Source organism: Salvelinus alpinus, chromosome 20, assembly GCF_045679555.1.
Source record: "Salvelinus alpinus chromosome 20, SLU_Salpinus.1, whole genome shotgun sequence".
Lineage (NCBI taxonomy): Eukaryota > Metazoa > Chordata > Actinopteri > Salmoniformes > Salmonidae > Salvelinus > Salvelinus alpinus.
Window position 1 is genome coordinate 31,964,717 of NC_092105.1, and position 25,670 is coordinate 31,990,386.

At 43.5% G+C, this 25,670-nt stretch overlaps 1 protein-coding gene across 22 annotated transcripts in view; it reads right to left on the reverse strand.

Moving 5' to 3' along the window:
• The window catches only part of clasp1a (cytoplasmic linker associated protein 1a), a 90,704-nt gene that overhangs the window by 28,118 nt on the left and 36,916 nt on the right, over nt 1-25,670 (reverse strand). For 21 of the 22 annotated variants that reach the window (XM_071355297.1, XM_071355289.1, XM_071355290.1 and 18 more), the window contains exons 8-10: nt 19,287-19,357; nt 286-509; nt 95-187 (exon numbers count right to left, since the gene is read on the reverse strand). In XM_071355297.1, coding sequence (XP_071211398.1) covers nt 95-187; nt 286-509; nt 19,287-19,357 — 388 coding nt within the window. Of the gene's footprint in view, nt 1-94; nt 188-285; nt 510-16,314; nt 16,449-19,286; nt 19,358-25,670 lie in introns of those variants that run through there. The other variant, XM_071355300.1, reaches the window with a different exon arrangement.

Genomic DNA, 25,670 nt, shown 5'->3' on the forward strand with positions numbered 1-25,670 from the left:
TACGCTACCAACATCGTGTCTTACTGCAAGAATTTACAGTACGAGGCTGAAAACGATCATTTAGAGACTGATCATTTGTGTGTGTGGTCCTTACGGCGACAACTCTGTGCTCCCAGTCGTTTTTGTCGTCAGATAGAACCTCCCGAACCTTGGAGAGATTGTCCTCCATATCTCTGTTGGAGTGGATCTGGAGATGTACAGAAAGACAAGGACAGGAGTCAGACTGGGGTTGATAACAATTCAAACTGTAAACACACACACGTTGTGCCTATCTGTGCAGGTTACCTGGATTGTAGGAACCTCTTCAAAAGCCTTGATGAAGTCCTCCTCATCAACAGCACCTGCAGCAGCATCTTTAGCAGAGATCTTGCCGGGTCCGGTGGCAGAGCTGGGCCTGCGGACAGAAACCGCAGCTACAGCCCTCCTACCACTGGGGGGCGCCTTGGAGGACGATGCAGAGGAGGAGGACCGACCCCCGTCCACAGAGTCCTCATCATCAAAGTTCTTATCTGCAAGGGGAGAGTGAGAAGTGGTGTTCATCCATTTTGATGTCATATTCTCAGCATTTGTGACCATGTTCATTAGGACACACCACAGGGAACCGAAAACAAGCATTTTCTATTGGACAGCTACCCCAGTACGTCCCAGTTTCACTCAGTTTTCTGACAGTTTTCTTATGTTTTGTGCCTACTGAAGACTAGGATTTCTGGAAAACCAGGGCATTTATTGAAAGTTCCCAGAATTTTGCTACCCTACTGAAGACGACCCTGTTCTTTGGGCTGAGAGTGTGCGTGCCTGAACCCAGCCATCTGCAGTGCTGAGTGTAGCTAGCCCAAGTCATCTGCAGTGCTGAGTGTAGCTAGCCCAAGTCATCTGCAGTGCTGAGTGTAGCTAGCCCAAGTCATCTGCAGTGCTGAGTGTAGCTAGCCCAAGTCATCTGCAGTGCTGAATGTAGCTAGCCCAAGTCATCTGCAGTGCTGAATGTAGCTAGCCCAAGTCATCTGCAGTGCTGAATGTAGCTAGCCCAAGTCATCTGCAGTGCTGAATGAGTGTAGCTAGCCCAAGTCATCTGCAGTGCTGAATGAGTGTAGCTAGCCCAAGTCATCTGCAGTGCTGAATGAGTGTAGCTAGCCCAAGTCATCTGCAGTGCTGAGTGAGTGTAGCTAGCCCAAGTCATCTGCAGTGCTGAGTGTAGCTAGCCCATGTCATCTGCAGTGCTGAGTGAGTGTAGCTAGCCCAAGTCATCTGTAGTGCTGAGTGTAGCTAGCCCATGTCATCTGCAGTGCTGAGTGAATGTAGCTAGCCCAAGTCATCTGTAGTGCTGAGTGTAGCTAGCCCATGTCATCTGCAGTGCTGAGTGAATGTAGCTAGCCCAAGTCATCTGCAGTGCTGAGTGAGTGTAGCTAGCCCATGTCATCTGGATTGTCACTGTTACACAAATACAAGCCGTTCTGTCACCTCTCCAGTTTTCCAGTTTACACGAGGGATTATGAATACAGGGAAAATATGATCCGGGAGATATGCCTCGACCAAGCCAGCATTATTTTAGAGAAGGCATCAATATAATAATAATAATTTAACAAGTGTAGCGCTTTTCATTACAGAAAATAATTTCAAAGCTATATCTCTCAGCACGTAAAACAAATTGACAATAATAAACCATTTTTAGGAACGAACCAAACATACAATAGGCCATCAGAGTCTGAACTAATGTAGGCTAGTCTGAACAGATCACAATAGTAGTGATCATTCTGAAAGATAGCAAAACAAGACACCACTCACACTAAAAGACAAATAGCCCCATAAACAAAGCAACAGGTAGACAGAGAGAAACGCCCCGTTCACCACTCCGTCCATGTCCCCCTCATCCTCCTCTCACAACCCTCCATCCCTCCATTAGACTGCTAACCTGGAATTACCATGAAACTGATACATCTATCAGAGACAGACAGAGAGAGAGACATTTGAGAAAGGCAGATCAATTGGGGGAAAGAGGAGGAAAAGATTTGTAGAAATATCGGTAGGTAGTGTGAGAGGAATGGTAGAGAGAGAGAGAGAAACACCACAGGAAGAGATAATAGCAGCAGGTTCTTACAGGCACAGATCTTCTTACACACCAGCTTCCTCAGCAGCATGATTTATGGCACACTCACTAAAGATTTCCCCAACCAGGCTTCTGCATCAACAGTGTGTGTGTGTGTGTGTGTGTCTGTGTGTCTGCATGACGCGGGCAGCTCTGATGACACGGTGCTAGACCAGCTTAAGCCCTTCTGGCCAAGGGTTAGCTGTCAAAAACAGCAGTGTGTGTGTGTGTGTGTGTGTAGCAGGAGGATACTGGCAGCTCCTGCAGTGCCAGCATGGTGTGACATGTCCATAGGGACACTGACTCTCGACCACAGAAAGGGGGGGAGGGGCCAGCACCTGTGATGTCATCTCAGACCAATCATTGTTTATACAGGGAGTTGGGTGAGGAAAAAACAAAGAAACCTAGCCTGATGGTCATTGGTCCTGGACAAACACTGTTTATAGTCCCACCGCTGTTATTTACACTGAATAAATGCATACGAATGACATGTAAATTAATTATTTGGCGCCGCACCATAACACTATGAGAGCTCAACATTATGTTGGCTTTATTGTCCCCTGAAGCCTGGTTAGTGTGATTACTGCGCTTCACAGCATGCTATCTCACCCACCCAGAGATAAGAAGCTTTGGTTCCAACATAACAAAAGCTTGCCTCATGCAAGCTGCTAAAATGATACATAGTTTGTCTCTTGAGTCTCACTGTATCCATCCACTTTTCGTTTATCTGGAGAAAGGTGGTGAACATGAAGCACATACTGGTCGTATCAAACGTCTCTCTCATGTATACATACTCATCCAACGACGTGCTTTATTACTTGGACAGTGAGAATACACTAGTTATTAACCCCTGGCTCTCCAGTGAATTGCGTTTTGAGTGTGGGGGCTAGCATTATCGTTATGAGAAAATAGTCAATACCGTGAGGACTGAGATTACCATTATTGTACCAAAGAGATCAGGAGGAGACTGCAGCATGTGAAAAGGCTCAATCCTAACCTTCAGCTTCATCCAACGACGTCTATCTTATTGATGGCGCACTTTCCATTTGCTTTCCACTGAGGCCAGTAACATGACGATACCAGAGACAGGGAGGGGACTGCAGCATGTGGGATGGATCAATCCTTTGCTAGCAGTAATGTCATTGAGTGAGCATCTTCCATCCGTTTTTTTACTGATCGTTAAATTATCTGCAGAGAGGTTTTAGAGAGCTGAAATAGAAACATTCCTTGAGACAAGATCCATGATGAATTTCACAGAATTTGAGCACAAGATGTATGAGATAACCGAGGTAAATACCAGCTCTAAACAGCAAGGCAATTAACCGAAACACCTTTAGTGAAAGAGCAAAACACGATGATGCATTTAGTTTATTGATCAGAGCAGCACTTGATCAAACGCTGACACAAATGTCAAGCTGATTTATACACACATAGGGACCAATTAACAAAGCCTGCAGAGACACGCGACTGACACACATGCCCTACGGGAACACACACACACGCATCTGCCAACTCTGCGGGCAGTAGCCTGGTTGTTAGCTGTGTGCTTGGTGCCTGTGGCAGAGCAGGGGTCGTGGTAGTGATCCACATGGCTCGATGAGATCATGCCTGCTCTGTCCAGTGATATATTTACTGTAAGCTGGACAGTCCTGTATGTGGGCTACTGTATAAATGTGCAGAGTATGACATATTTCCTGTGCTGAACTCTCAAAGGAAGAGAGTGGTGTAGCAGACAGGTAAGTTCATAAGTGTCATTGATGATAAAGGCAGTATAATAGGTGATGATGTCATGGAGAGAGGTTGTCCTCTGGCTCCCTCTGCTGGTTGAGGTGAAACACTGCTTTATCTGCCCCATAGACACATTCACATCATTGTTCGGCCCCATCTATCTTCATAGGAAGTTGTCTGACTGTGGTCTGTATCCTTCAGGAAGTTCAACGGTTCAAGTGTCCGCCGCACTGCAACAGTCTATGACTGGATTACAAATGGCACACTATTTCCCATGTAGTTAAATAAAGGTTAAATAAAAATAAATAAAAAGTAGTGCAATACATAAAAATTAAAAATAAATGTACCTTTATATAACTAGGCAAGTCAGTTATGAACAAATTCTTATTTACAATGACGGCCTACCCCGGGCAAAACCCAGACGACGCTGGGCCAATTGTGCGCCGCCCTCTGGGACTCCCAATCACGGCCGGATGTGATGCAGCCTGGATTCGAACCAGGTACTGTAGTGACGCCTCTTGCACTGAGATGCAGTGCCTTAGACCGCTGCGCCACTTGGGAGCACCCTAATAAGGGATAGGGTGTCATTTAGGATGCATCCTCTCTCTTCCACTGTTAAACATCCCAAACAGCACTGACCCCATTCTGACTGCTGCTGGAATCCAGCTATAAAACAATATTGTGCAGGAAACTGCTAGCTAGAGCCAGACAACTACATGGAAGAGAAAATAAGCCAGGCGAGACAGTTCAGAAGAACCAAAATAGCTCACAGTTCTCAGACTTCAGGAATGTTACAGAAACTTGGTTGACAATGTACTGTTCTGAACAGAGTTCTAAAGATAGAGAGAGGAGATAGAGGAAATAGAGAGAAGAGAGAGAATGGAGAAACAAAGATAGGATGATGAAGGTAGAGAGAGGGGGAAGTGATTGCCCTGCCAAGATAAACTGGTTATTATGACATTCTCTGAGAGGAATAATGAGGTAATGGTGGGCCATTCTCATGTTATGATTACTGTACGGACAGCATGACAAAACAAACTGTCATAAGAACTCACTGAGGGTGACTGTCATAACCACAGAGTACAGCACACTACACAATGTGTCCACTGGCTGCAGGCTCCAGCGACTGCAGAAGCAGAAGCAGATGAGAATCCTAATTTCACTCTCCACCCAGCATCCTAACTGCAGTGCAGGCAGCACTGGTAATCCCTGGGCCAAAGATTCATATTTGGGGGATTTTTTTAACTCACGAGATGCTTTTCTCCTGTCTGTCCTAAACTGCAGGGAGAGACTAAAGACACCCTGACACAATATATTTGATTTAGTTCCTCCCAGGCCAGCTTCTCCTGTCCTGTCTGTGTCAGGCTTCAGGTGCTCTGAGCACTCAGCTAATCTGGGGGGAGTTAGCCTGGTCCCAGATTTCATTGTGCTGTCTTGGCATGGCAATTGGTCTGTCAGCCTGCGAAGCTGACACTCTAGCCAGCAGTTTAGAGGAGTCTGAGGGCTAGAGGCTAATGGTTCAGCACAAATAGTACAATGTCATTACAGTGATATCTCTAAATGTGGACGACTATAAAGAAAACAGGGACTGCTCAGCCAAAACACTCTCCCCCATCCCTCGCTACTCTTAGACACACACACACGCATACACACATATACAGTTGAAGTCGGAAGTTTACATACACCTTAGCCAAATACATTTAAACTCAGTTATTCACAATTCCTGACATTTAATCTGAGTAAAGATTCCCTGTCTAGGTCAGTTCGGATCACCACCATCACTGACTGATGTTTTGAGATGTTGCTGCAATATATACACATAATTTTCCTCCTTCATGATGCCATCTATTTTGTGAAGTGCACCAGTCCCTCCTGCAGCAAAGCACCCCCACAACATGATGCTGCCACCCCCGTGCTTCACGGTTGGGATGGTGTTCTTCGGCATGCAAGCCTCCCCCTTTCTCCTCCAAACATAACGATGGTCATTATGGCCTAACAGTTCTATTTTTGTTTCATCATACCAGAGGACATTTCTCCAAAAAGTACGATCTTTGTCCCCATGTGCAGTTGCAAACCGTAGTCTGGCTTTTTTATGGCGGTATTGGAGCAGTGGCTTCTTCCTTGCTGAGCAGCCTTTCAGGTTATGTCGATATAGGAGTCGTTTCACTGTGGATATAGATACTTTTGTACCAGTTTCCTCCAGCATCTTCACAAGGTCCTTTGCTGTTGTTCTGGGATTGAATTGCACTTCTCACACCAAAGTACGTTCATCTCTAGAAGACAGAACTTGTCTCCTTCCTGAGTGGTATGACGGCTGTGTGGTCCCATGGTGTTTATACTTGCGTACAATTGTTTGTACAGATGAACGTGGTACCTTCAGGCGTTTGGAAATTGCTCCCAAGGATGAACCAGACTTGTGGAGGTCTACAATTATTTTTCTGAGGTCTTGGTGATGTCAGGCAAAGAGGCACTGAGTTTGAAGGTAGGCCTTGAAATACATCCACAGGTACACCTCCAATTAACTCAAATGATGTCAATTAGCCTATCAGAAGCTTCTAAACCTATGACATCATTTTCTGTAATTTTCCAAGCTGTTTAAAGGCACAGTCAACTTAGTGTATGTAAACTTCTGACCCACTGGAGTTGTGATACAGTGAATTATAAGTGAAATAAATCGGTCTGTAAACAATTGCTGAAAAAATGACTTGTGTCATGCACAAAGTAGATGTCCTAACCGACTTGCCAAAACTATAGTTTGTTAACAAGAAATGTGTGGAGTGGTTGAAAAACGAGTTCTAATGACTCCAACCTAAGTGTATGTAAACTTCCGACATTAACTGTACCTCATGCAGCACTGAATAATAATAACCATAACTAAAGCGTTTGACAATTTTCTTCCCTATAATGCAGAGATTTAAAATACATGTGAATGTAATATTGGGACTAGGAAAAGAGAAAGAGGGAAGAAGAGAATAGAGCTCTTGATACCATTCATTGATAGCCCGCTATGGGAGGAGCTCACATCCACTCTGTTGCAATGGTAAAGTAACCATAGAATAGCTGTGACAAACCACTTTGAGACTCTTGGTCAATCCTGTGTCACAGAGGACCAGAGTTCTTCTGCCTGGTCAAACTCTGCCTGGTCAGCCAATGATAAGAGAGCACAAAAACTCTCCACTCCTTTCAATAAGAAACCACTAATCATTAATGAATGCCCTTCTGTGCTTGAAATGATCTATTCGTTAATTTTAGCCTAGCTGGGTGTTAGACAGCCAACAAAGTAAAAATGCTGTCCTCAGGGAGGTAGACTAAGTGTGTCCCCAAGGAGCTACCATACCAGTGGGGTCTCTCCTACGTAAGGGCCATGATTGGTGATTGCCTACATGGTTGCCAGGGTGAGCAGACAGGAATGAGCAACCGCTGAAAAAGAGCAGAGGCAAAGTATTCATCCTAAAGTGTGGCCAAGTAAAGGGTAAATGTTTAGAGTGTTGTAGACAAGACTGTGGTAAAGTCAACAGAGTGCTGGCTCTCATCGTAAAGTACATCACCTCTGCTTAAGAAACGCAAGTAAGGGCCTCTGACATTTTCAACCTCTCCCTGACCCAGTCTGTAATACCTACATAGTTCAAGCAGACCACAATAGTCCTTGTGCACAAGAACGCCAAGGTAACCTGTCTAAATGACTATCGCCCCGTTGCACTCACATCTGTAGCCATGAAATGCCTTGAAAGGCTGGTCATGGCTCACATCAACACTATCATCCCAGACACCCTGGACCCACTCCAATTCGCATACTGCCCCAACAGCATTCTCCTCTGAACAGTTGATGTTGAGATGTGTCTGTTACTTGAATTCTGTGAAGCATTTATTTGGGCTGCATTCTGAGGTGCAGTTATACTAATGAACTTATCCTCTGCAGCAGAGGTAACTGGGTCTTCCTTATGAGAGCCAGTTTCATCATAGCGCTTGATGGTTTTGGAGACGGCAACATTTTCTGGATTGACCGACCTTCATGTCTTAAAGTAATGATGGACTGTCGTTTCTCTTTGCTTATTTGAGCTGTTCTTGCCATAATATGGACTTGGTCTTTTACCATATAGGGCTATCGTCTGTATACCACCCCTAACTTGTCACAACACAACTGACTGGCTCAAACACATTAAGGAAATTAATTGCACAAATTAACTTTTAACTATGTACACCTGTTAATTGAAATGCATTCCAGTGGACAAACTCATGAAGCTGGTTGAGAGAATGCCAAGGGTGTGCAAAGCTGTCATCAAGGCAAAGGGTGGCTACTTTGAAGTATCTCAAATATATTTTGATTTAACACTTTTTTGGTTACTACATGATTCTATATGTGCTATTTCATAACTCTACAACGTAGATAATAGTGAAAATAAAGAAAAACCCTTGAATGAGTAGGTCCAAACTTTTGACTGGTACTGTACATGTACACTACTGTTCAAAAGTTGGGTGTCACTTAGAAATGTCCTTGTTTTGAAAGAGAAGCACATGAAGAAGAGGACAAGTACATTAGAGTGTCTAGTTTGAGAAACAGACGTCTCACAAGTCCTCAACTGGCAGCTTCATTAAATAGTACCCGCAAAACACCAGTCTCAATGTCAACAGTGAAGTGGCGACTTCGTGATGCTGATCTTCTAGGCAGAGTTCCTCTGTCAGTGTCTGTGTTCTTTTGCCCATCTTAATATTTTATTTTTATTGGCCAGTCTTAGATATGGCTGTTTCTTAGCAACTCTGCCTAGAAGGACCGCATCCCGGAGTCGCTTCTTCAATGTTGACGCTGAGACTGGTGTTTTACGGGTACTATTTAATGAAGCTACCAGTTGAGGACTTGTGAGACGTCTGTTTCTCAAACTAGACACTAATGTACTTGTCCTGTTGTGCACCGGGGCCTCCCACTACTCTTTCTATTCTGGTTAGAGCCAGTTTGCGCTGTTCTGTGAAAGGAGTAGTACACAGCATTGTACCAGATCTTCAGTTTCTTGGCAATTTCTCGCATGGAATAGCCTTCATTTCTCAGAACAAGAATAGACTGACGAGTTTAAGAAGAAAGTGCTTTGTTTCTGCTCATTTTGAGCCTGTAAGTGAACCCACAAATGCTGATGCTCCAGATACTCAACTAGTCTAAAGGACAGTTTTATTGCTTCTTTAATCAGAACAACAGTTTTCAGCTGTAATAACATAATTGCAAAGGGTTTTCTAATGATCAATTAGCCTTTTAAAATGATGAACTTGGATTAGCTAACACAACGTGCCATTGGAACACAGGAGTGATGGTTGCTGATAATGGACCTCTGTACGCCTATGTAGATATTCCATTAAAAAAATCTGCCATTTCCAGATACAATAGTAATTTACAACATTAACCATGTCTACACTGTATTTCTGATCAATTTGATGTTTTTTAATGGACAAGAAATGTGCTTATCTTTCAAAAACAAGGACATTTCTAAGTGACCCTAAACTTAACGGTAGTGTTGTTTTTTTCCTAAACCCCCCCCCCCTCTTTTCGGAGCTCAAAAAATATATGTTTTTACAGCTTTTTCTTTTGTTGTTGCATGTATTTCTACACACATTTTACATACATGGCACTTCTTTTTTTGTTGTTAAATAGTTAACCAATAGCTACCCAGACTATCTGCATTGACCCTTTTGCACCAACTCTTTAGACTCATCACATACGCTGCTGTTAATGTTTATTATCTATCCTGTTGCCAAGTGACTTTAACCCTACCTATATGTACATATCTACCTCAATGACCTGTATATCCCAGCACATAGACTCGGTACTGGTACCCTGTGTATATACAGTGGGGAGAACAAGTATTTGATACACTGCCGATTTTGCAGGTTTTCCTACTTACAAAGCATGTAGAGGTCTGTAATTTTGATCATAGGTACACTTCAACTGTGAGAGACGGAATCTAAATCCAGAAAATCACATTGTATGATTTTTAAGTAATTAATTTGCATTTTATTGCATGACATAAGTATTTGATACATCAGAAAAGCAGAACTTAATATTTGGTACAGAAACCTTTGTTTGCAATTACAGAGATCATATGTTTCCTGTAGTTCTTGACCAGGTTTGCACACACTGCAGCAGGGATTTTGGCCCACTCCTCCATACAGACCTTCTCCAGATCCTTCAGGTTTCGGGGCTGTCGCTGGGCAATACGGACTTTCAGCTCCCTCCAAAGATTTTCTATTGGGTTCAGATCTGGAGACTGGCTAGGCCACTCCAGGACCTTGAGATGCTTCTTACGGAGCCACTCCTTAGTTGCCCTGGCTGTGTGTTTCGGGTCGTTGTCATGCTGGAAGACCCAGCTACGACCCATCTTCAATGCTCTTACTGAGGGAAGGAGGTTGTTGGCCAAGATCTCGCGATACATGGCCCCATCCATCCTCCCCTCAATACGGTGCAGTCGTCCTGTCCCCTTTGCAGAAAAGCATCCCCAAAGAATGATGTTTCCACCTCCATGCTTCACGGTTGGGATGGTGTTCTTGGGGTTGTACTCATCCTTCTTCTTCTTCCAAACACGGCGAGTGGAGTTTAGACCAAAAAGCTCTATTTTTGTCTCATCAGACCACATGACCTTCTCCCATTCCTCCTCTGGATCATCCAGATGGTCATTGGCAAACTTCAGACGGGCCTGGACATGCGCTGGCTTGAGCAGGGGGACCTTGTGTACACTGCAGGATTTTAATCCATGACGGCGTAGTGTGTTACTAATGGTTTTCTTTGAGACTGTGGTCCCAGCTCTCTTCAGGTCATTGACCAGGTCCTGCCGGGTAGTTCTGGGCTGATCCCTCACCTTCCTCATGATCATTGATGCCCCACGAGGTGAGATCTTGCATGGAGCCCCAGACCGAGGGTGTTTGACCGTCATCTTCAACTTCTTCCATTTTCTAATAATTGCGCCAACAGTTGTTGCCTTCTCCCCAAGCTGCTTGCCTATTGTCCTGTAGCCCATCCCAGCCTTGTGCAGGTCTACAATTTTATCCCTGATGTCCTTACACAGCTCTCTGGTCTTGGCCATTGTGGAGAGGTTGGAGTCTGTTTGATTGAGTGTGTGGACAGGTGTCTTTTATACAGGTAACGAGTTCAAACAGGTGCAGTTAATACAGGTAATGAGTGGAGAACAGGAGGGCTTCTTAAAGAAAAACTAACAGGTCTGTGAGAGACGGAATTCTTACTGGTTGGTAGGTGATCAAATACTTATGTCATGCAATAAAATGCAAATTAATTAGTTAAAAATCATACAATGTGATTTTCAGGATTTTTGTTTTAGATTCCGTCTCTCACAGTTGAAGTGTACCTATGATAAAAATTACAGACCTTTACATGCTTTGTAAGTAGGAAAACCTGCAAAATCGGCAGTGTATCAAATACTTGTTCTCCCCACTGTATAAGTTATTTTTCCCTCGTGTTGTTATTTTTCTATTATCTCTCTCTCTGCATTATGGGGAAAGGCCGTAAGTAAGAATTTCACTGTTAGTCTACACCGGTTGTTTACGAAGCATGTGACAAATAAAATGTTATTAGCAGGTTGTGTACTACTGTCATGATTCATGAGGTCACCTATCATTTCTACCGTTGTACCCTTAAACAGGGCAAAACTAGCTTAACTGTGCTCCTCTCAAAGATGTGTGTTTTAGGGTTGTATGGGGGATTTGAGGCAAGGAGAAGATTAATTAACAATGTAACAGCTGAACAAAAAAGACGTCATAGTGGTGGACAGACTGACTGGGGCTACAGAGCAAGCAACAGCATCCTAACAGTCAGGGTTAGGGGAAATGCTTAGTTATCTCTTCAAGTCCAGACAACATAGAATTTATTCTGAACCATGACATTCGTGAAAACCATTCAACAGACAAGATATAATGCCGGGTCTAGTTCAGACCCGGGCAGTACACTAAATGCTTGGGTTCAGACTCTAAAATACCATGGACAGAAAACAAACAATGGCCATTTTGGGGGGGAAATGTTATCACAGCACAGAGACACATTTGTACTGTGAGACACACTGCAGCCATTTCAATGGCCTGGGCTATATGACCTCATTATAACTAAACACCCAGAAGTCAAACTTCACAGTAGCCAGTCTCTCTGCTTTACTTTCTCCCTTGTTCGCTCTCTCCCTGTCTGTCTGTCTACAGAGGAGCATATAGTTCTAATGACAAGTCACTCAAAAAGGTTGAGAGGAAAGACAGCAGCCTTCTATCTGTCAGTGAGGAAGGCCATACAGCAGGCTGAAGGGCAACGTCAGTTAACCCAACACTGATAGAACTTTGAGATATCCCCCGGGTCTATGGCAAGACAGACAGTGATGGATAATGGATATTCTGTCACTGGTACTCCTATGGTTGTAGCAAGGGCAGTAAGAGGGGTCAGTGCATCAACTTTTCACCTAGAGGTCTGACTGGCACAGCCATAGCTTCAGCAACATAACGCAGTGAAATTATAGTCCTTGCGTTCTTTGTATAATACCCTTCTATGTTTTATCTCATGTGTTAGGCTGCGGCCGGCTATATATCTTATAATTTGTCTCATGCACCCCCCTACTGTCAAAGGCATTCATTTCCCGTTATCTCCCTGTAGGAAGCATAAACATGACTGTAGTGGCAGCAGAGCAGAGATCAGCTAATGACATTCAACAGCTAGTTAATGTGACTGTCTTAGGGGTCCAATAGTTAATGTGCAACTGAATCAAAGACTCAGAGCTTCATTTATTTCTGATGGCAGAGAGGTGATGATACGAAGGCAATGAGGCCGTATGTTATGTATCAGAAGCCATTTCCTCTGAGCAGGCAGCAGAGGGATGAGCAGAGAAAGAGAGACAGAGTCACAGTGCATTGACTGCTGCTGTTAAGACTGTACACGTAGCAACTGCTTGTTTTGCATTTGAGGCACACAAGTCACATCACACACAGTCCGATCAAATGAACACTGAAGCCGGGAGAGATTTTTGAAGACCAACACTGTTACAGCAGACAACAACACACGTACTTGGTGAAAACTGTCTGAAGAGCAGATTAGTAGGCCAAGCAAAAACCCAGTTGGTAACATGCACTGACTGTTTTCCCTGATGGGTGGCAAACCTTTAGTTAAGCTTTGGCAGAGCCGCCCATGCCCTGGCAAGTAGGTCCTGTACACCCTTACACAGACCTCAAAGACATCCATTCATTCATTACAAGGTCCACGTGGGCAGATGGCTATTCACAGAATCCACTTGGTTGGCACCCTCATGGACAGAGAATGAAGTGGACAACAGGGACATTCACACAGTTTGTTTATGGTAAGTGATTTCAGTCTCGCTTACTCGGGCCTCTGGAATCAAAAACATAATACATCATTCAAGATCCATCTTATCAAAAGCAACAGTTTTATCTCTTATCTAATGAACAACATGCATGTCCATATTTATGCATCACATTTCCCAACAACAGTGATGGGGATATGATAGGGAGTCTGAGAGAATAAAAGCCATAACAAATGGTTGGTTTGAATGAACAGAGCTTCACTCTGTCCTTGAACTCTCTCTACTATCCCTGTGGACAGGTAGGCTACTTATGCTTGTCTTACATACTAGCACTGGCATTTGGAAGTCGATGAATGGGTACAGGTTATTCTCACCAGGCCTCTGGTGTTTCGTCCACCCTTCACACCCTTCACACACACACACACACCTGTCAAGGGTCTAAGTTACGTACACCCTGCCACCACCCCCACTCTGCCCCAGTGACCAGCGCTGGAATGGTACTCTGCCACAGTGACTGGAATGTGACCCATATAAAATGTGCACATTCACTCTGATGTAGCCTCTTGAGGTAGCAAACAGATGTAGTGATCATATCCTGTCACTGTTCCTTTAAGTTTTGGGGTGGTTGTTACCTCGTACCCCTGCCCATCGACTCGGCACTCCTTGTATATAGCCATGTTATTTTTTACTCGTTATTGTTATTCACTGTTTATTTATTCCTTGTGTCACTATTTCAATTGTTTTAATCTTTAACTTGAATTGTTGGAACAGGACCCGTCATTAAGCGTTTTACTTTTAGTCTACACCTGTTGTTTACAAAGCATGTAACATTTGATTGATTTGATTTGGTTGTCGTGGTAACAGCAGGTCATGTGCATAAAAACCACTTCAGAGGAACATAAATCTGACCCGAGCGTCCAGACAGAGGTCGCATATGGAGGATCGGCTTTGTATTAGGATTCAGATCCACATATGGAGGTGGTAGAAATCGGAAGTCAAAAGATCAGATTGCCTGTGTACATCTAATCTTCTCATTTCACCATAATATTGACCAACCTCGTCTGAAATTCATAGCAGCTTTCAGCTCTCTGTCACAACAGACAAGATGGATTCTTCCAGGGAGGACCGAGGATCAACTGTGTGGTTATGTATTGCCCGGCCGTAGCCTAGCGTGTCTGACAGAGAAAGCTTTGATCAAAAAGCTGCTGGATGAAAATATGAGCTAAGCTTTTCCTTCCAAATATCTTCTGCCTCAGGGAACAAACACAAAGCTTTCACGACAGGGCAAAAAGCAGCTTGACCTGATGCATGACAGCCAGCCCCATGAAGTTACTCAGTCCGAAACACGCACAACAAACAACTTATGAGTCACTGACCACTGTTAAGTGCAGAGCTGTTTGGGCCATTGGGTGGTTGTGGCATTTTAAGAGAGCAGAAAACAGCACTAAATTCAACCTGCCGTTTTCAGTCACCACAGGGAGGAAAGACAGAGACAGCGGTGGGCCATCTTACCTGAGCAGGTCAACGCACCAGGTCCAACACCGTCAGACTCAGCACAAAACTGACTGAACTCTAGTGTTTACATAACAGTACAGCTATTAACAGACTCTCTTCAAAGGGCTTGCCACAGTGATTTCACAGTTTGCGTCGCGTTCCAAAAATTACGCCGCACAAAAGTAAGTAGAACTACGCAGAGACCTACGCAAACGAAGCTCCATCGAATCCGTTGCGTAGACCGTGTGGAGCACTTAACACTTCTTTATGCTGTACAGAGCTGCAGCATCCATTGTGTGTGTGTGTGTGTGTGTGTGTGTGTGTGTGTCGCAGCTTGCACCATGCGATCCTCTGAGTGTGTGATGTGATTAAAAGGCTTTCTTTTGAATCTGAATTCCATCTCTGGCCTGTGTTAACCATCTCTTCCCCTCCTTTAAATGTTCCTTTCAAGAACCTTGCACGCACACACACACACACACTGAAGGCAGCTCACACAGCGCTCCCAGTCAGCACCACGAGACTAGCAGTAGAAGGTGAGGCGTGTGACTCATTATAACAGGTACATGGTCTAAACTGTGAAAACAAGGTAACAACTGGTGTTCTGCTTCCTCAGAGCTGAGCCTTGTGGGAAAGACAAGCAGCCATCTCTAGTCTGCAGTGTTTAATATTACACACACGCACACACCCACAGGACCGTGTGTAGGAGACAAACAGTCTTAACATGAGCTAACGTACCATGGAACCCCAAGGATTTAACACAACAAGGATGCTTTCTAACCAAAGCACCAGCTGACACATTATTATTACAGCATAATTCACAGTGACTTGGCTCGAGCCCATCACCCAGGCAGAGTTATTAATAACACTCCAATGAGAGCCATCCTTCAGTCCTCTCACTGCATATGTATATGACTTCTAGGAATGTCCTGCAACAAAAATAAATAAAAGGTTTTACACAGACGTCACAAAGTGTTGGGGGCACTGCAGCCTCCTGTTGTGAAGAGGGAGAGGGACATCTTGGAGGAGACCTCAATAAGAGATCTTTTACCTGAAGTAGGCTATTAAACACGTTACTTAAAGTGCCCTCAGTACTGCTTATTGTACAGGACGATCTGAAGTTAGACACAGGTACAGTGAGATGGAGCGGGCAGTGGCCGACGACGCAGCATCTTATCGCCAAAACAGCAGAACCCAAAACAGACTCATGAAGCAGCAGGCTGAGGGGGCGAAACATTTCCCACATTAAAACTGCAGAGAGGCAAAGAGGCGTGAAATACAATGTTTAATGTTTGAAATGTTAGCGGTGTGATATGGGCTATATAAAACTACACACCAAAACAGTGGTCTGTTTTATCATAATAACATCTCCTAGAATCAGAATGGCTCACATAGTAAACAACAACAAATTCTTCTCTATTCAGAGTGCTGGAATACAGCAGCCCACTGTCTGGACAATATGACCTGCGCATACAATCTCAAAGTGGTACATTGTCTCACAAGAAAGACACAAAATAAATAGGAAAAGGGTTAATATGATTTTCTCTCCTTTGCAAAAAACTGCCCCCCCCCCCCCTCCCCCAGTGCACCTCTAAATAGGCCAGGAGAGAGAGAGAGGAAAGAGAGAAAGATGGAAGGAAAAGCTCTACAACCATTAGCACCTGAGCCAGAGTCCAGTGTGTTCTGCCCTTGACATTAAAGAGTCCAGTCCATTCATGCTCTTACCTTCCCCGGTTGTCATAGTGCAAAGCCTTCCTTCCACGCAGAGCAGAGAGAATAGTGAACAGTCAGGGAGAATGTTGCTTTACGTCTGTGTGTGTCTCTCTCTCTCCCTGTTCTCCTCTCTCCATCCCCTCCCTTTCCTTCATCCTGTTCTAGTCTTGTGACTACTGCACCCGATACCGCTGCCATACCTCTCCTTCACCAGAACAAGAGGCTCAGGCTGCAGTGGCCCCCTCATTTTGCAGAGGAGTAACATTTGGGCTTTCAGCTGAAAAGCATTTCTCCTACCACGTAACTTTGGCATGAGATTTAACAGAGGCATCATGGAGGGTGAACATACAGTACAACAAGCAGCACAAACTGAGTCAATAGATGGCTGCTCTGTCTGTATCTTTATCTCATAAGTCTATCATCAACAGTACCTAGAAGCCTTCTACAAGAGTCATCTGGAGAGTTAGGCCAAATCACAATGTAGCAATGTGACATCTACAGTACGTCTTTATGAGATTTCCATCCCCAATCAGACAGCAGCCAAGCACCCTACATACCACAACCTTTCACCTCTTGAGGGGGAAAGCCCAGTGCTGACACCTCAGGAGTCAGGACAGTCCAAACATCATATTCCGTCATCTCTCTATCCAAGGACGATTAATTGCTAAAGCTCCTATTTCATGTCAACTGAACTGGAGCATGGTCTACTTGCAGCATATGTATGCCCTTTTGGGGAATACAGATTAGGACTACAGATAGAGATGAAATTCAATAGGTTTCTGAAGTGTACTCTTGTGGAGGGAGACACTCTATACGTTTTCCTCCTGACAGTAGAAGAACTACTCAGTCTCCTTGCTCTAACCAAACTGACACAGGGAGAGGGAGACAAATGTTTGGGCATGCAATTCAGAACACTATTTATAACGACTCTAACAAACAATCAATGCCCTTTCCTTTGGTTTCAGTCCATTAGCCACATTTCTACTGTGTTCCTTTGGGGTAATACAGCTGGTTGAGGAGAGGTTGAGGTTAATCTCGTCCGAAGGAAAGGAACAGCTACTCCTTCAGTTCACTGACTAGCTGAGAGCATTCTGAACCCAATCTGTGTCTCCAGGCAACGGCTAGCGGGCCCACACAACGCTGCACAGAACAAGGCCATGGCAGTACTCATTAGAACACATTGCAATAACAACAAGCATTTCTTATTGGTCAAGTTCAGGTAGTCCCTCCCGGTTTCAGTATGTTTGGTGCCTAATGAATATGACCCACGTCTCTACAACAAAAAGGCCCTCATTACCATGTTGTGTTCTGTTGACTGCACTCCTGTCCTCTGCTGTTTACGTACACACAGAAACTATTTCCCTCAGAGTGGAGAGCTGAGCTCCTTGTTGCAAGCTAAGGGGGAAATCTTAGTCATCGCCTAATTTGAGCAGAAGCGTTAGGGGAGAACAAAACGACAGCGCCAAGTGCATAATGAATAGTTTAATAAGTGTCATGGAATGAATCATCTATTACTTTTCCTTTTCCAATGAAAATGTCATCAAAACCGTGTGAGCCCGAAAGTAATCTGGAAATATGAGTTTAAATAGTGAGGGGGTGAAGCAACAAAGCCCTTACACCAAGAGAGGTGTCCTTGAACTGTTTCCTCCCTTTGAAAAGTTGGACTCTGATCAACACTGAGCAAAAGCAGACATAGTGGATTGTTAACGATGTGATGCACAATAAAACAGAAAACTTATGGTTAACTTAAATAGAATATATTTACTGTGCTACTTCTCAGGGTGGTTAGATTGCCATAATAGATGTGTTGTCTCTCTCAGTAAAGTCCATAGTAATTGTCCTTGAGGGAGAAGTTACTGAGGGCATGGAAAATAGTTCCTAAATGCTGAGCAGTTTCCACAGTTCTCCTCAGCTCAGCCATTCTACCTGTCCTGCAAACAAACACTACACCCAGTCAGCTAGAATGTGATGGAGTCAGCGAGCCATTGCCCATGACACTGCAAAGAGAACTCACAGCTCTGCTTACACACTGACAGTGAACACTGAAATTTCTATGAAACACACAAGGACAGTCCTACACATACACACACACAGGCATGGCTACACTGAGGGAATGCGACATCTGAGGCCCAGAGGAGCCTGTCCTCCTGTGGGGAAACTCCTCCACTCAAGCCCCAGGATGTCCGTCTGGCCTCCTCTCACCAACACACTAACCCACACACTGGCATGACGTCTGAGAGGACCTAACATGGGCAGGAGACAGCCAGGCCACAAAGGTGCGAACAGCAAGGGGGAGGAAGGTGAGGATGGAAAACAAGTGGTGAGAGAGGGGGAAGAGAGAAAGCTGGGGAAAGATTGAGGAGTGAGTGAGAATACAACCGTAGGAGAGAGGAACTCCATTTCTAAGCATAGCTGCTGGCCTAGTTCTCTCACACAGATGAGAACAACAAAAACTTCGACAGACAAACAGAAGTGGTGCAATATCTGTTTATCACCATCCCAAATCCTAGCCACATGTTTCTACAAGTACAAAAGAACACTAGTGACTGATATTTTTTTGTTTTGCCAAATCTCAGGCGGCACTTCCTGCATTTGGTAGAAAAAAGTCTAAACTTAAAAGGAGAAAAGTAAAGACTATGAGCTCCAGTTGTGTTGTGTTTAATTCCCTCAGCCCAAATCGAAATGTGCCTAAATATCCAGCCTACGGAGACATAGAGTCACGTGTAAGAGAGACGAGATGGGGTAGATCTCCTCATTGCCATCACTGCAGAGCCCTATAGCTTCATGAGAAACTGCTTTCAGCTTAGTCAACATCAGTCAATAACACTGTATTTTGAGTCCTTCAAACAGTTCCAGAAACTAGAAGTGCATACAAAATACACACGAACAGGAAAGAGAGAGGAACACAGGAAGCAAACACACAGACAGACAAACACCTCGAGAAGCCATGGTAATAACCATGAATCAACAGCTGCATCACTCACCTGAACCTGAGGATGGGATCATGTTCCCAGATCTTTGGACTTCATCAAATCTGCTGAAGATTACATTCAACCTGCAAAGGAGCGTTACAGAGGGTTATATTCAACCTAAGAGATTGAGGAAAGGAAGGTTAGAGAAAAGGAGAGAGAGAAAACAGGTCAGGAAACAGAGAGAGAGACAGGAAGATGAATCGCCGAGACTCACTGATTCAACGGACTGTATCGATTTCCACCTGGCCTGCTCAGAAGAATGGAGAGCCAAACTAGACCAAAAATAGACTAGTGACGGGGGGAAGAAACTCAATACAGTTACATATTGGGATGTTCTTTTTGACACTATAATCATATCATTTTGACAATATCGGAATATAACTGTTGCACAAGTTGGCTGTACCTGCACCAAAACTCCAGTATTTTTCCTTCATAGCTTGTTCCCCATCTTCTTTTTAAGTAGAGAGCCAATTTGTTTTCAGCACATTTATTTCCATGGCTGATCAAAGCTCTTTTTCTTATGGCTCTCTTGTCCCTCTACTGCAGACATATGGTGAGCAATATGTTTGGAACATCAAATCGCAATAAAAATCACAGTATCGAATTGCAATATATAAAGAATCGTGAGAATCGCAATACATACGTATCGGCACCTACACTACGGTTCAAAATCTTGGGGTCACGTAGAAATGTCCTTGTTTATGAAAGAAAAGCACATTTTTTGTCCATTAAAATACATCAAATTGATCGGAAATACAGTGTAGACATTGTTAATGTTGTAAATGACTATTGTAGCTGGTTGCAATTATGTTAGCACAGCTGAAAACTGTTGTTCTGATTAAAGAAGCAATAAAACTGGCATTCTTCAGACTAGTTGAGTATCTGGAGCATCAGCATTTGTCGGTTCGATTACAGGCTCCAAATGGCCAGAAACAAAGACATTTCTTCTGAAACTCGTCAGTCTATTCTTGTTCTAAGAAATTTAGGCTATTCCATGCGAGAAATTGACAAGAAACTGAAGATCTTGTACAACGCTGTGTACTACTCCCTTCACAGAACAGCACAAACTGTCTCTAACCAGAATAGAGGAGTGGGAGGCCCCGGTGAACAGCTGAGCAAGAGGACAAGTGCATTAGTGTGTCTAGTTTGAGAAACAGAAGTCTCACAAGTCCTCAACTGGCAGCTTCATTAAATAGTACCCGCAAAACACCAGTCTCAATGTCAACAGTGAAGAGGCGACTCTGGGATGCTGGCCTTCTAGGCAGAGTTCCTCTGTCCAGTGTCTGTGTTCTTTTGCCCATCTTAATCTTTTATTTTTATTGGCCAGCCTGAGATATGGCTTTCTTTGCAACTCTGCCTAGAAGGACCGCATCCCGGAGTCGTCTCTTGAGAAACAGACGTCTCACTAGACACTCTAATGTACTTGTCCTCTTGCTCAGTTGTGCACCGGGGCAGCCGTTTCCAGCAACAATAGTCCTTTACAACATTAACAATGTCTACACTGCATTTCTGATCAATTTGATGATATTTAAAAAATGGACAACAACAAAAAATACTTTTCTTTCAAAAACAAGGCCATTTCTAAGTGACCCCAAACTTTTGACGTAGTGTAAGTATTGTGATAATATCGTATCGTGAGGTCGCTGGCAATTCCCACCACTAAAATAGACCAAATAAAACTGGCAGTTGATAATTTAATAGGTAGAATGGGTATTTGGAGTGGCCTTGGCCAGGAGTAGAGTAGAAACCTGAAGGCAGGACTGATAAAATTGTATTACATTCTAAGTTCCCCCATTCTACAAAATAACGATTCTCTCCCCTTACAGCGGGGAAGAATCACATATGTGTTTCTGTCAGTGTCCCTGTATCCATATTGTACCTGTAAGTCAAAAGCAGCCTGCAGCACTTGGAGAATTACTGCTGACTCATACTTACACAGAACTTCTCCATCTCATCTAAAGAATGTGTTATTTAGTTTACAGGGAGAATCAGTCACTGACAGTCCCAGAGACATCAGTTCAAACACAAAAAGTGACTGAGGAATTTCAATATGTGAGGACTGGCTCAGCTGATGTGTTGAAAGCGGTCGCTAACTAACAGATGTTTACGACACACACATTTCTAAGCTACAGTTCTCTGCAAACTCAAATCAACAAAATGTAAAGATGTACTGTATGATGTACTAAAGATGTAGGATTTATCATCACTGCATTACACTGATAAAATGAGCCAGGAACATATTTGGTGTCAACTAGGGAAAATGCTGCGTAGATGCACTTAACAAGAACGTGTCTAGTAGGCAGCTAAATCCTTTTACACTCCAATGCAATTTTACACAATTTGCATCTCTCATTATATTCACATACACATATACTGTGTATACAAAACATTAAGAACACCTGCTCTTTCCATAACATACTGACCAGGTGAATCCAGGTGAAAGCTATGATCCCTTATTGATGTCACTTGGTAAATCCACTTCAAATCAGTGTAGATGAAGGCGAGGAGACAAGTTATAAATGTACACTGCTCAAAAAAATAAAGGGAACACTTAAACAACACAATGTAACTCCAAGTCAATCACACTTCTGTGAAATCAAACTGTCCACTTAGGAAGCAACACTGATTGACAATAAATTTCACATGCTGTTGTGCAAATGGAATAGACAACAGGTGGAAATTATAGGCAATTAGCAAGACCCCCCCCAATAAAGGAGTGGTTCTGCTGGTGGTGACCACAGACCAATTCTCAGTTCCTATGCTTCCTGGCTGATGTTTTGGTCACTTTTGAATGCTGGCGGTGCTTTCACTCTAGTGGTAGCATGAGACGGAGTCTACAACCCACACAAGTGGCTCAGGTAGTGCAGCTCATCCAGGATGGCACATCAATGCCAGCTGTGGCAAGAAGGTTTGCTGTGTCTGTCAGCATAGTGTCCAGAGCATGGAGGCGCTACCAGGAGACAGGCCAGTACATCAGGAGACGTGGAGGAGGCCGTAGGAGGGCAACAACCCAGCAGCAGGACCGCTACCTCCGCCTTTGTGCAAGGAGGAGCACTGCCAGAGCCCTGCAAAATGACCTCCAGCAGGCCACAAATGTGCATGTGTCTGCTCAAACAGTCAGAAACAGACTCCATGAGGGTGGTATGAGGGCCCGATTTAAAGTAACTGTCCAGTGTTTCCAGATTTCTATTAAATATAACCTATAATTAATTAACTACAATATGAGTGAAATTGTTTTCCTTCCAATAATTTTTTATTAAGTACTTTAAAAAGCTGCTTTTCTGTGTTCGAATGGTGTGGTCCAGGGTTTCCGTTAAGAACATATGGCGCCAGACAACGTGACCGGGGAGATTTTAATTTACCGGCCATTAGAGAAATTTACCGGACACTTATGCGTTGGGTGTGTAACACATTAGGGCGTCCACTGACAGTTCTCAGCATGACACAAATCACATTTCCATTGCGGTAATTAATCTTAACAAAACATGCAACTCCTGTAATGAAGCAGCCAATAAAAAGTAATTTTCAAAAATGTGCCAAAATGCAACTAGCGTGGAAAAGGGAAAACACCATTCTAAAAAGCACACCTGATGCAAGCGGTATATGACAGAGGTGAAAATCTCAGCTAGGAAACTCAGAAAGAGGGTGATTTTAAAGATGCAACAACTAGGATGGGTTGCTACTGTGACTAGGATAGTGTATTTGTCTTCTAGACAATGAAAGAACTGTTGATATGAAAACCAATAGAACAGGAGAGAAATGACATTTGAGGTAGTCTTTCATAGGCAGGGTGAGTGGCACAAGGCCTCGCTGATTATTGAGTTGGGCTGCCAGTGAAAAGCATCTGAAATATGTGTGAAGACAATGTGTCTTGAGTATAATTTAAAATGATGAGACAAGAAGAAGGGGAGGGGTGTGAGGCGAAAATAGCCTACAGACCCGTCTCTCTCCAGAATGCATGCGCTCAGCGCTCCAGAATCCACTCAGCTGTCTCCTGTCAATTTTGTGCATTCATTATTTCATGTGAATTGTTTGTTCTTTGATTGTTTATTTTGACAAATTCCCCGTTACATATGTCACAAGTAGTAAATGTACAGTAACCATTAATACCCATCATTTGGTTAAATTCATTTCTGACTCATTGCTTTGCAGGTCTCCATCACCTTGACATAACTGTTTCTGTTTTGTCCTGTCACACTAGAAGTGCATTGTATTACTAATTAGGCATACAGTCATTTACTGTTCTCATTCTCGGAGAGAAACATTGTAGAGTTCACAACCTGCTACACTTCTGAGAAACAAGTTTTGGTTTATTTCATAATCATCATTTACGAGTATAAATGTTTTCATTGTCTTTTCTTTAGAGTGCTTTGCTTTTTCTCCCAGTCAATTTGGCCGGGCAACAATTGTATTTATCAGCTTTTCATTATATATTTTTTATGGCCAAAAAGACAACAATTACCGGCTAACGGAAACCCTGATGTGGTCACACCCCAACAACAAAATGGTGTGGGCGTATAGCAATCATACAAAATATTCATCCGAGTAGATCGCTGATTGGCCAGCTGCTCCTCCTCAGGAGGATGACATCATCCTCTATGAGGAAATAGCAAGCATTTTTGAAACAGCCTGTTTGAGACACAATTTTGAGGTGGGTTTTTTTAAGTGTTTTTTTCTCCAATTTATGCTTTGTACACAAATACGAAAATAGGATGAGTCAACAACATTATTTGGGTAACAGAATCTTATTTACATTTTAAAAGTGAGATTTTCACTGGACAGTTACTTTAAATCACATTCATTATATCTAACTGTGGAAGACTTTGATGTATTCAAAGCTTTATTAAAAATGTTGAATCAAATAAATACAAGGTATTTGGCAGGAGGAATCTCCTCTGAACATATGGATATGAAGGCTTAGTTAGTATTTAACTGGATCTAACTAATCTCCATTGTAATTGCTCATGGATCTCTTGGAGCAAATGGATTGAGAGTGTGACTACAGACAGAAGGAGGGCACAGGTGGCCACAAGAGAGCCTCAGCACCCACCCTGGCCTACGCCCCAGACCAAATCTAATCATGGGCAGAGAAGCACTCCTAAAGCGAGACCAAATGAGCTTACCCTCTTCAAGTTCCCTTTATAAAAAGGCATCTCTTCCCTTTGGGTCTGGGAAATAGTTTTGCAATACTAGCTAAAACAATGAAGAGTGGTATGATTACCAATACAAGGACCAAAAATGGCAGCAGTAAACTAAATGGGAGGGGGGCGATCAGAGAGACAGATGGCTCGGTCAGAACAGATGTTCCCCTTTAACTCTCGAACCACGGAGACAAATGGGTATTAATCAATCTGCTTCCCTTCCCCACTCAACCATGCAGGCACTTAGCTGGAGGCCAGGCTGAGTCATCACAATTGTCCCCGTCACACCCACTACCATCATGATTAAATACTGTGGTATCACTTGGTATCATATCACTGAGAGACTTCAAGGGCAACTCAAGAGCCTCTGTGGCCAAAATTAGCCTATCGCAGGCCTGCGTCCAAGCTCTCCTCAGTAGTTGTTCTCCAATGAGGCATCACGGTACAGTGGACGTTCTAATCCAATAACAAGTGTATTGGTGTATGGATTCATTCAATAAAGACTGACGTCTGGCTACCATACACTCTATCCCTTCCCTACAGCCACTCCACAGACACAGGCAGGCTGGTGTGGCAGCGGTAATGTTATATATTACCCATGGTGCTTCACTAATTGGAGGTCTGACAGCCACAGTGAAAGGGAAGCTAGCTAGCTAGTGGTTATGATGGAGTGTTCCTTTATTAAACGCTGCAGGCCAGGGCAGAGCCCGTGGAGAGGGATCAGTAGATTATGACCGCTGATAGAAGACACTAGACAGCCATTCTGGGGTTATGGTCTGAGGCTACCAGAGCCTATGAGGCTTTATGTGGATAGCTGGACACTAGGGACTAATGGCCTGTTGAAATGATCAGCTTTCAGGGAGGCACTGCAGAAAAGTGAGACAATAATTTTCAAAATGCACTTTTGATTGAAAGATTCTGTATTGTCAGTGTTATACAGTAATCTTGAATGAAACACATCTAACACTTGATATTAACAGATGATTTAAACTAGGTTGTTTCCTTTACACGAGACCAACACCTCTTTCACATTGTTCTTGTCTACAGGGTTCTGGTATACAGTGGTTTTTCTACAGGGTTCTGGTCTACAGTGTTTTGGTCTACAGTGTTTTGACAGTGTTCTGGTCTACAGGGTTCGACAGTGTTCTGGTCTACAGTGTTTTGACAGTGTTCTGGTCTACAGTGTTTTGACAGTGTTCTGGTCTACAGTGTTTTGACAGTGTTCTGGTCTACAGTGTTTTGACAGTGTTCTGGT